Below are 12,500 nucleotides of genomic sequence, written 5' to 3' on the forward strand. Positions count from 1 at the left end.
AGTATGGGAGATAAGTTAGTGAAAAGCTAATGTTGAGAGAAGGGAGGAGCTTGAGACAAAAAAGTAGTATTAGGCTCAGAAAGTTCAACAAGAGTGGGAACAGCATAGCCTTCATATCCAGATATCAAGAGAGGCTGCGCCAACCTTACGCCAGTGGCTGTGTACATAAAGAGAAGCTGAGGAGTATATTGCGAAAGGTCTTTCTGTATGGGCATATGGACAGCTGCAGTTAATCACGCGTTTTTCATCTTTAATTCACTAGTATACACCCTTACAAATATATATCTATATATTATATATATATATCTATATATATATATATATATATATATCTATATCTCTTATATATAATATATATATATATATTATATATTATTATCTATATACATATATAATTTAATATATATATTATATATATATCTATATATATCTATATATATATATGATAATATACATAGATACTATAATATATATATATATATATATATATATACACATAAGAAAAATATATTATATATCTATATATAATTATATATATACTCATTATATTCTCTCTAGTATCTATATATACTTGTTAATATATCTATATATCTATTATATATATATTATATATATATATATATATATCATATATATGTACATATCTATATATATATATACTATATATATATATATATATATATATATATATATATTATATATATAAATAGGGTCCGTGGACGCACTCTCATATCATAATGAATATGTATTTGTGTTCAAATGCGGAAAGGTCGTGAACGGTTGGATGCACTTTATTCTTCCTTTATTTGAATGCGTCTTTGAGGGCTCCCATTGAGTCAGTAGTCTCTGAATAATGCAATTAATGTAGCATGAAGTCTCAAGTAATGAATCGAAAGGGAGGTTCTCCCTTATTGTTTAAATGTCTTTTCTCATCCATTTCCAGCTATTTTCTGTTGTTCATTATCGGGCTTCCTTCGTTTATTAATAAAAATGATATACTCCAGACAATGGAACGCTTTTGAGGCGCCGTTTTCTCTGAAATGTTGTGGGAATGTGATTTGGTTTTTACGTAACAGGATTATATTGAATATTAAAATTCTGGGTATTCATGTTTTGTTAGAGGGTGGTCAAACCTGTCCTCTTATAACCTTTTATATACAGTTTATTAACCTGTTTCCTCTAATTCCATAATTCGTTTGATATTTTGTAATAAATGCAGAATTTGGTGTGCCCTGTTTCCTGAGCTTTTGTTCTTTCCCATTTTCTGTCTTGGAATGAAAGTTTATTACAGTCCATTTTCTACCTAGATTCACACTCGCTATTTCCTCTTTTTATTATTAATTGAATGCTCATTTTCTCTCACTTTCTGTACTTTTAGTATTGTGCCCATTTTTTTTATAACTGCTGATTCATGACTACAAGACTTCAATCTTTCAATTGATATGGCCTCGAATATTTGTAGATCTACGTATTATGAAGCAAATATATACATTCCCCAAAAATAGTTTTGAGTAATCATCACAAATAACCATCTTTTCTAGGTGCTCATTCGGTGTGTGATCATCTTTCCAATAATTAAAAAGCCAGAATTTCCTTTTAAGGTGCATTTTTCCTTTGTTAGCGGGCCCGTCCGAGAGACATTCGAAAACTATATTCGTATTAAAGTCATTATTGTTACAGTTATGTTAGTTGTTGAAGTTGCTCCTAAAAGTTATAAAGGTAAACAAAGCATGCTTTAAAAGGAAATGTTCCTTTATTCTATTTGTTAAATTTTTGTATTAATTTATTTGGCTTCCGTCTGTAATATCAATTTGTTTTTATATATATGGAACAAATTTGGAATTCATGTCACGAGTGACTTTTTTACAGGTTTACCCTAGTGTTTTTAATTTATTTTATTTTATTTTCTTAATTTGTTGTTCAAATTTATGGTTCTTCTTTTGTTTTCCTCGCAGATTGGGGAATACGACCTGCAGGTGAGCGCCCGTGATCTAGGCAGCCCTCCCAACACAGCCGTGACCCAGGTCAAGATCACTGTTACCGATGTCAACGATAATCCGCCTATATTCACCAATAGCAATTATTCAGTAATTGTCCAGGTTAGTTAGAATTCCTCTGATTTGCATAGTTCTTCATAAGTAATTTCCCATGGTAGTGAGGCTTTTAACATTCGAGTTATTGTAGGTGTTCCGTACGTTATCTCAACAAAGCAAGAGCTTGCAGTGATATAAGGTCAGCTTAGGCTAGTCAGAGCAGTCTTTTGGTTGATTTTTGTCTTCGAACACAACGTTAGTGAAATTGAACGCTGTCTCTTTTTCTCGGGTAGACTAACACTTGCTGTGAGACTAAGCAATTCTTTGATCGATATATATATTTATTTATTCCTTCAAGTCTCCAAAACTCTAGAAATTCTGTCACTCATTCCAGTTTTCCGTGATTCTCCCTTATTCACCCCTAAAGAGGCAAGTTTAACTTGGCCTTCGTGGTTTCACCTCACCTTTTCCTTATTTTTCATTCTTATGACTTCCTACCTGATCTACATAAGGTTAATAAGTTCCCCGTCCATATTGTCCGTGTAAAAAAAAAATCTTTCTGCTGTCCATAGACACAATAAAGACCAAACTGTTTACATCTGAAAGAAATATTTATATTTATTGTATATTTTTTCATCTTAGGAGAATCGACCTGTGGGGCACCCGATGCTACGCCTTATGGCCACCGACGCAGATGCCGATCCAAACGGGGCGCCTTTCACGTGGGAGCTCATCAAGGCTGCTTCAGAGCACCTTGCCTTCACTCTGGATCAAGATGGCTCCCTCAAAGTAGCCACAAACAAGCTGAATCATCTGGTAAGACCTGTGATGAGTGTACACTGCTCTCCATACTACTTGCCTGGTTAATTGCTTTAAAGGCTGTGATGAATGAGTTTTCCTCGTTTTGAATTCTACATTCAGTTCATGATTCACACACAAATTATTGGTATTCAGAGGATTATTATATCGTTTATTTAAATGACGTAGCCTTATTCCTTTATGCTCTTCCATTTCATGTTCAATTCATTTAAATCACTATATAGTCGTTAGTTTATTACATCATTCTTGATTTTTTCCTTGTATCTTATTTACATTAATTCGCCTTAATTTTATTACAATATTTTTGAGTTCACGGGCATCATTTTTTTTTAATCCTGGGGTTTATCACAGCTGATACTCGTATGTTTATTTTGCTCTGTTGAAATGTCCAGTGTAATATAAGAAACCTTTATTCACAATTTTGTTCATTGCAACTTAGTGCTTAGCACATTTATTCATGGTCCAGGGGTCGTGTATGAACGGAATTGTGTTTAGTAGATATGTGCCTCCATATGTATATACATGGATTTTTTTTTTTTTATCAAGGATTGCATACAAATTTTAAATAAGATGTAATTTAATCACCATTACTGTAACCGAAAGTCAGCTAGCATAATGATGATTACTTAGTAAATGTTTGTTTTCCTTTTGTGTCCTTCAGCAATTTTTCAGACTGGTCTAATTAGACTAGGTAAAGCATATACTATTTGTATTAATAACACAGATGATTCAGAATCTTACATTTAATGCATCTTAGTGCTACTGTTTGAAAATTTGGTCTTCGTATTAATCAAAAAAGAAGTTATTTTCTTCCTTTTTATAATTGCATTCTTATTTTTGTGAATTATCAGGTACAGAGTGAATACACATTATCAGTGCGTGTTTGGGATAACGGATCTCCACCCTTGAATGCCAATACTAAAGTTAAAATCGTTGTCGTGGAGGAATCTCAGTACCCTCCTACCCTCTTCCCACTGCAAGCTTCTATAACCAGCTACCGCACTGCTTTCCAAGGAGGAATCATTGGTCGACTATCAGCATTAGACCAAGACCCGTATGACACTCTGCAGTTCTCAGTATCGTCCTCCCCTAAAGCGGCCAGCGCCATGAAATACTTTGCTGTAGATGGTCAAGATGGAACGCTTGTGGCCATGAGTCCTTTAGATGAAGGCATTTACAAGGTTAACGTGAGTGTCTCTGATGGAAAGTTTGATCGCATGGTTGAGGCCTCTGTTCAGGTGTTTGTTATATCTGAAGACATGGTGGAAAACTCAGTGATAGTGCAGATTGGTCCTCTCTCGCCAGGCGAGTTTTTATCCAAGTACCAGAGAATATTTGTGAGAGCTGTTGCTGCTGAGCTATCGGTGGAAGAGGAAGCTATATCAATTCTCAGCCTTCAACCTACTCTAATGCATTCTCAGTCAAAGGAGAAAATTTCTTACAAATCACAGCGAAATAAAAGAGGTATTCAACAGAATTTAGATATATTGCTGGTAGTGAGTGAATATGCACAACAATTTTTTTCTAGGAAGAAGCTACTAGAATCATTACAAGAAAAGCAACATGAAATTCAAAATAAGATAAATTTACCGTACCTCTCAATAATGGATACTATGTGTACAAAGGAAACAGATTGCAGTGGTCATGGGCATTGCGTTGATGTTGTGGAGATTACCGAAGATGTTTCTGTGCCATACAATACTCAGATGTCAAGCTTGTTGTCACCAAAATTTATACAGAAAGCCGGGTGCTTATGTGATCAAGGTTATGGTGGTGATACTTGTGAAGATTTGGTTAATGCTTGTGGACACCGCCCTTGTGCTGAGTATGAAGAGTGTTTGCCAACCGATGTTAATACTCTTGGATATACATGCCAGTGTCCCAAAGGAAGGGCAGGGCCCTTGTGTAAAGTAGATTTAACTAAATGTAGAAGTCCATCATGTCATTACCCTATGCGGCCACTATCTTTCAAAGGTAAGAGCTATGCTCAGTATGTTATAGCAAGACAGACAGAAAGTAGTTCTTTGGTGCTCAGTGTCTTCCTTCGTACAAGGCATCCAGTGGGTACAATTGTGTATGCAGCAGGCGACATTGATTATAGTATTTTAGAAGTTGCTGGTGGGCACATACAGTATCGCTGGGACTGTGGAAGTGGAGAGGGTTTAGTCCGGGTGTCAACTATCAGGGTTGATGACAATGAGTGGCATTTTATCAATCTTACGCGTGATGGAACAGTTTCAACTCTGAGTGTTGATGGTGAGGTGAGTTCAGGCGCAGCACCTGGTGTGAATGATATTTTGAATATGGATTCAGACTTTATGTTCCTTGGTGCCACCATTAGTAGAGACCAAAGATCAGGGATGTCTTCCTATTCCCACAGTAGTTTAGGATTTGTTGGCTGCTTGGACCAGATGACCATAGATGGTGCAGAACTGCCCATTACAATTTCTGGAACATCTTCAAGTGGTGCTGTACTCAAACGTCTGGCCAATGTTGAATTGCAGTGTCCAGATATTTTACCACCAGCAGGTGTTTGTGGCTCGCAACCCTGTCTCAATGGAGGTACTTGTATTGAGAGTAACAAGTCTTACAAGTGCAATTGTCCTCCAAGATTTACAGGATCACAATGTCAAGTAGACACAGCACCATGCTCTTCCTCCCCATGCCTTAATGGTGGCAAGTGTATTGTAGTAGGTCGTACATACAAGTGTCAGTGTCCTTCTAAATTAAGTGGGAAGCGTTGTGAGTATGGAGTGTATTGTAATCCAAACCCATGTCAAAATGGAGGTCGCTGTGAAGAAGGGGCAGATGGACCAATATGTAAGTGTCAGCATTTCACTGGAAATATGTGCCAATTAGATATTGATGAATGTACGAGGAACCCGTGTCAAAATGGGGGTACATGCCTTAATTTTTATGGTGGTTTTAAGTGTATATGCCATTCCAATGTAACAGGTGAATATTGTACGGAACCTAAGAAAAAGTCCAGCTCCCCCTCAGCACTCAACATATCACTGGAAGAACTTGTTTGCATCCTGGCTGTGTTTGTGGGATGTGTGATTGCAATGCTTGTGCTTGTAGCATGGCAGAGACGACGGTGGCACCAAAAGCGACATCAGCAAAACAACAGGGTCAAGCTTACCGATCACCACGTCAAGAATGATCTCAAAGCAAATGATGTGCCGAAGAGAAATTCCAAAATCTGCAATGTGGAAGCTGACCAGGTAATGGTCACTATTCTATGGATATGATATATATTTTTTTGTAGGCCATAGCATTAGCAAATAGTTTCTTATTTTTTTATTATGTTTTGTTTTCTCCATAGTGACCATGTAAGATTTTCTGTCTTGAGAGGTCTTGTTCATCATTTGCTTCTTATTGCTTTTGATTTTCTTGCCTGGTCTTTTGAGTTTCTTTTTATTCCTTTTTTGTTGCTCCTGGCGGCATCCTGCAGGGTCCCCCGCTGCCCCCGCGCCCAGCTTCGTACACTCCCAGTGGCAACGATTCTGTCATCCTCAACACTCTCAAGCACTTGGCTGACCTCTCTGCTGCTGGCCACGAGAGCCTCGAGCTTGAGACCCTTTCGAGGTGCTCCCATGAACTCCTCCACAGCCTCAACAAGCCTGTGGTGATTCCGCCCAACCTCTCACCGCCTCCGCCCTCCAACAGCGATTCGGACTCGCTACATAAGCCTTGGGACCATCACAACAATCTTAATGATTCATACTTCATGCCCATCAAGGGTGAGTTAGGACTGCATTTTTCTTCTTACCTTTCTTTTTTCTTTCTTTCCTTCTTGCCTATTACATTTTAACGCTATTCTAGAAAGTTTAGTCTTTACTGCTGTAGTTCCATCGCCTGCAGCTGTAGACTTACAGGAAGCAATAATACTGTTCTGCATTTGCTGTAGCAATTTTTTTTCCATATCAACAACGGTAAGTTTTAATTTCGAATATTATTCATCCTCGGTATTTATCCTTTCTGGTATATCCTTTTTTATTGATTGTTGCCGGCAAACTAAATGTTGATGTTACTCATTTTTAACTAGAATCTTCCCTGTCGTATTATGGGCTTACTTTGGCAATGTTATGCCCTTAACATGTTCTACTAATCAGTTCAAAAACGTTACATGATTGAGATCCCTCATATACATATAGTAGATTTATATAATATATATATAATAATATATATATATATATATATTTATTTATAACTTTGTATAATATATAATTTAAAAAAAAACTAATTTATTACTATATATTAATATAATAGAATATAATTAATATATTATATTAATATATATGTGTGTATGCTATATATATATATATATGTATGTATGTATGTATGTATCTTGTATGTATGTATGTTATGTATGTATGTATGTATGTATTAGGGCTACTTTGCAATGTATGCCCTTACATGTTACTATATCAGTCAAACGTACATGATTGAGGTCCATCATGTATATATATATATATATATATATATATATATATATATATATATATATATATATATATATATATATATATAATATATATATAATATATAGATATATATATATATATGTATGTATGTATGTATGTATGTATGTATGTATGTATATGCTCATTTGAGGTTTTCCGTTTGTCAGCCGGGGTAGTTTATATTATATAGAATAGAACATGCTGTCGAAATACAGGCTACGAGCTTTTTTTTTTTTTTTTAATTAGCAGACTTTAATTTTTGGACTAAATAAATAAGCAAAAGTTCACCCACTCTCTCCCTGAAAGATAAGTTCTTCTTTTCAGCCGCAGTTGAAATTCATTTGAAGTATGTTTACTCTTTGTTTTTGAATAAATAAATAAGAAATTGAAAGGGGTTGGACGGATGGAAAAGTGAGTGAGATAAATGTACAAAAGTAAGTAAACGCATAACCAAAAACTAAGAGCAAACACGGGGAGATTATACTGGCATTTAATAAGACGTGTTAGCGTTATGCAGTTTGAATTATTGAAGATAAATTATATCTAAGTTTGATTGATCTTATTTTGATTTTGGATTACATAACTTGTTGCTTGAAGAAAGCGGAAAGGTAAAAACAAACTTATGGGTTTTTAAAATTTTATTTTATTTTGTTATTTATTTACTTTTTCTTTTTTGCTATCGAAGCTGTGACTTTTATTAGCGAACTTCCACAAAACTTCAGGATTAGAAATAGGGTCCTTTTGTATCATGTTATTTCGCACCCGATGGCGTTTGGGTTATCAATGCCAAATAGTAATTTATTAATAAATTAGTAAATGAAACGCGTCTCAAGTTTCATTTGGGGGTTATGCAGTTAGATGAACTGAAAAATAGACCAAGTTTAAAATAAATCAGCCTGTGACGAAAGTAAAACGTCGAGTCTGACTTTAAGAAATAATTTTCTCGACGTCACTGATACCAGCACTTCGAGAAGTGAAGAAATTCTTTACCGAGTATTTTGTTACATTATTTCATAGATGAATGAAAGAGAGATAGGGAAGTGACATTACCAACACAGGGAAGAAAATGAGACTAGAAACCATTTTGAATGGGCTATATAGTTGTGGGCAACTGGAGCAATATGTATGAAGCTGTCGGATGATATATGTAATTTTGGGGTTATATATATATATATATATATATATATATATATATATATATAATATATATATATATATATATATATGTTATATTATATTTATGTGTGTGTGTTACACCCCATCTGTGAAATGGGCAAGAAAACCACTTGCTTAGTTCACGAAGCGGGCAAAAGGCCTGCCTACTTCATAAAATAGGCAAATGAACCCTTATTCATTTCATGAAATGGGCGGTCATGATGAACTAAAACTTAGTTCATCATGGTACTTAGATATTAGTGCAGCAGAAAATCTGAACATTTAAGAGGGAAACAACAAATAGATAGATTTTTTAAAATTAGTTAATTTAATAATAAAAATTAAATTCACATATACGTAGGCAATGATTTTTTGCATCAAACAAATTTACAAAAATTATTGGTCAATATTGTCACAGGATTTGCGGTTATGGCAAGCACTTTTGCATCGAGGGCCAGCTTTCAAACAAGAACACGGCTTAGACGAGCAGTAAAGACATTTCTGGTATCCTTGGCCACCACACACTTTCTGCTCACTAACTCATGAATACTTAGCTTTTCTAGCGGGCTATTTTCCGGCATAAGTCCTTTGTATTTAGCAAATTCAAACTGATTTCTGGCAATTTTACCTTTGATAATTCTTCTTCTTGTGCCAATCACATATCCATTGTCTTCAACTGCTACTACAACACCTACTATGTTTGAGGAATCTCCTTTACTACGGTCAAATTGAGGCAGGCACAGACACATTGTCTGCAACACCAACTTCTCGCAGTGATCTTGTGCTGCGTGCTAACATTCGTCCTTGTTGTTGAAGACCACACTGAACTTCCTTTCTTGCCTGTTTTGCTGTATGTTGCTGCTGATTGTCTGCAACTAGATGTGCTTAACATTCACATTTAGGGTCTACTATAATTGTGTCCTCCCTAGCTGAGTTTTGAGCAGCTGGAACTGAATCGTTCAAACATGTTCAGAAACTACTTCTATAAACCTTTCAAGTTCTTCTTCAATACCAGATGGTATTCTGTTGACAGATTCACCAATAATATTGAGTTGAGACCACATCATGGCTTGTTGTCAGTAAGTACTTGCTAGAGAGTCATCTAGAATGCTTCATGATGTGAACTGTTCATGGCCCACTGGACAAAACGGACACCATAGCTCCATTTAGCACAAATATTGTCTCTCATCCATGCCATGAGCTTGAGTCTCATACCCCCATTACCTCTTTCAATAGATCCCTGGCACTGGGGATGTCTAGGACGCCCATTTACTAAGACAAGCTCAGGCCACAGTGAGGCAAGTTCTTGGATAACTGCAGCTCTAAATTCGTGGCCATTGTTGGACTGAAGGATGTGGGTGCACTTTTGTCCAAGAAGATGAAAAGAAGCTCACTGGAAACCTCAGCTGCTATCTTGATTTCAGGGGACGAATGCCCTGAAACTTGGTATTGTACTCCATATAGTACTTGTCCACCAAATCTACTTGTCCCCTTTCGGTAAGATAACTTACTGATAGAGATCTGACCACAGCTCCAGCTGCTGTTTCCATTCTGCGACTTATTTCAACACAGCGCTCACATTGGAGAATATATTGTGTAACAAATGATCTTGGAATGTTTCCATATTGTTCAATGACCTTCTTGTAAGTTTTCTTTTCACCACCAAAGCGAATGTTAACCTGGGCTTGTTGGATAATTCCCATGACTGATTCTTTGTTTGCCATACATTTTCCATTGCTCTTTTTAACCTTTTTCGGAGACAATCTGAAGAGTTTTCAAGATGTGGTAGTCCTCTATTTTAAGCATCTGTCCAGTCTTTTCTCTTCAGAGTGGTAATTCATATTTTGTAGACCACAAGGAGCCACAACCCTGTATTTGTTCGTCTATGGCCAAAGCTTGCATGGGTTATACAGGCTACTTTGGAAATGTCGTCTTATAGAATGTTAAAGGTGTTAGTGTTACAGTTAATAGTAGATATCAAAATTACTATTTTCGGCGACAAGTCATTCATATGTTATTAAGATTCATGCATGAAATTACTGTCCATTTCATGAAGTGGGCAGGCCTTTTGCCTGTTCCGTGAACTGGGCATGTGGAAGTGGGCAATTTTAAAGATGGGGTGTAACATATATATATATATATATATATATATATATATATATATATATATATATATATATATATGTGTGTGTGTGTGTGTGTGTGTGTATGTGTGTGTGTGTGTATGTTAAAACGACCTCCTTTGAGTAATAGTCTAGGAGTAGGTGCGGAATCATCACACAGGCAAATGAAGGACAGACGCTTGTATTGAATAAACAGGACAATAAAGAACATATAGGAAATATAAACGAACATTCGGGATATAGTATAGTTGCACAAATCACACCAGTTCCTGTTAATCAAGTACAACACAACACCGTACATAAATAAAACAGAATTCTTAAGTTCCGAATATTTCACAACTGGAAATGTTTCTCAAACACTCCTTAGTGCCTCAGTGGCATGACCAGTATGGTGTTGGCCTGCCACCTCGGTGGCCGCGAGTTCGATTCTCGGGCAGCCCATTGAGGGGTTAGAGATGTGTATTTCTGGTGATAGAAGTTCATTCTCGGGGTGGTTCGGAAGTCACGTAAAGCCGTTAGTCCCGTTGCTGAATAACCACTGGTTCCAAGCAACGTAAAAATACCATACTAACAAGCAAACAAACACTCCTTACGTATGTAGAATAGATTAAAGGACCACCGTAGATCACCTAGAGAGAAGGAAAAGGTCTCGCTGACTGAAAGCGAAGAAGACCAGTCACAAGACCGAGGAAGTAAACGAGGATTCTTAGAACATGTACGGTTACTGCTCATTTCAGTAAATATGAATACGGTTCGTAGAAATATTATATATATATATATATATATATATATATATATATATATATATATATATATATATATATATATATATATATATGCATGTGTGTGTGTATATTTAGATACATATCCATACATACATATCTAATATATGTGTGTGTGTATATATATGTATGTATATATATATATATATATATATATATATATATATATATATATATATATAGATATATAATATATATAGGTATATTATATATTTTGTTCACTACTTGAACTTATAGTTTATGTATCATGTAACGGAACGGAACTTTATGCTGTTTGTTCATGGTTCACTTAGCTGATAATCTTTTGCTCATGCAGTACTCGTATGTGTTATTGGATTGACAAGGACAAACATTGTTTACCGTGTATACGTAGTGATGGCAATCGCTTAAGTCAACTGTGAGTAATCTGACTAAGGTCATTGTAAGAACAGGTCAGTTTGCCATTTTCTTGCGTTTTTGTTTTAAAAAATATAAGAATTTTGTTGAGAGAGAGAGAGAGAGAGAGAGAGAGAGAGAGAGAGAGAGAGAGAGAGAGAGAGATTATACTAAATGAACTGAATACCATATGAATTCATTTATCAGCATGAATGTTTCATGTTCAAGTAACAGTCCCTTGAACGTGCAAAAGAAGAACTTAATGCACGCAGGCGCCTACTGTAATATGTAAGGGCACGGACACCTACGTAAATAAAGGCAGAAAACCATGATTTTCTTTTCTTATTTAATAGGAGCCATTGTCATTGTATCGCAGATGTAGAGACGAGATCTTGGATTTGGACTCGGAGAGCCGGTTTTTAATTTCTCTTTTAATCTATGGAATGAACACAAAAATTAATTAATGGAAAAAAAAATTAATTATGAGATAAAGGAAACATGGTATTAAAGAAATGAAAGGTCATTGGAGATGAGAAAATGAAGGAGATATATTATCTATTATAAGAGAATTATAAATGAGATGGAAAGGGACATCATGGGTGGATGTTTCAGTCTTATTCAGAGAGAGAGAGAGAGAGAGAGAGAGAGAGAGAGAGAGAGAGAGAGAGAGAGAGAGAGTTTGGCAGGAAATATACCGGACTGAAAAGGGAAACGTGGTTATGTAAGAAGATTACAAAAGCTTATGGC

The 12,500-nt window shown here is 35.7% G+C and overlaps 1 protein-coding gene across 5 annotated transcripts in view; it reads left to right on the forward strand.

Moving 5' to 3' along the window:
• The window catches only part of LOC135210928 (fat-like cadherin-related tumor suppressor homolog), a 736,096-nt gene that overhangs the window by 680,830 nt on the left and 42,766 nt on the right, over positions 1-12,500 (forward strand). For all 5 annotated transcript variants that reach the window (XM_064243897.1, XM_064243900.1, XM_064243901.1 and 2 more), the window contains 4 exons: positions 1,956-2,099; positions 2,676-2,849; positions 3,704-6,076; positions 6,307-6,595. In XM_064243897.1, the coding sequence (XP_064099967.1) occupies positions 1,956-2,099; positions 2,676-2,849; positions 3,704-6,076; positions 6,307-6,595 (2,980 nt within the window). The remainder of the gene's footprint in view (positions 1-1,955; positions 2,100-2,675; positions 2,850-3,703; positions 6,077-6,306; positions 6,596-12,500) is intronic.

The sequence above is a fragment of the Macrobrachium nipponense genome, chromosome 4 (assembly GCF_015104395.2).
Source record: "Macrobrachium nipponense isolate FS-2020 chromosome 4, ASM1510439v2, whole genome shotgun sequence".
NCBI lineage: Eukaryota > Metazoa > Arthropoda > Malacostraca > Decapoda > Palaemonidae > Macrobrachium > Macrobrachium nipponense.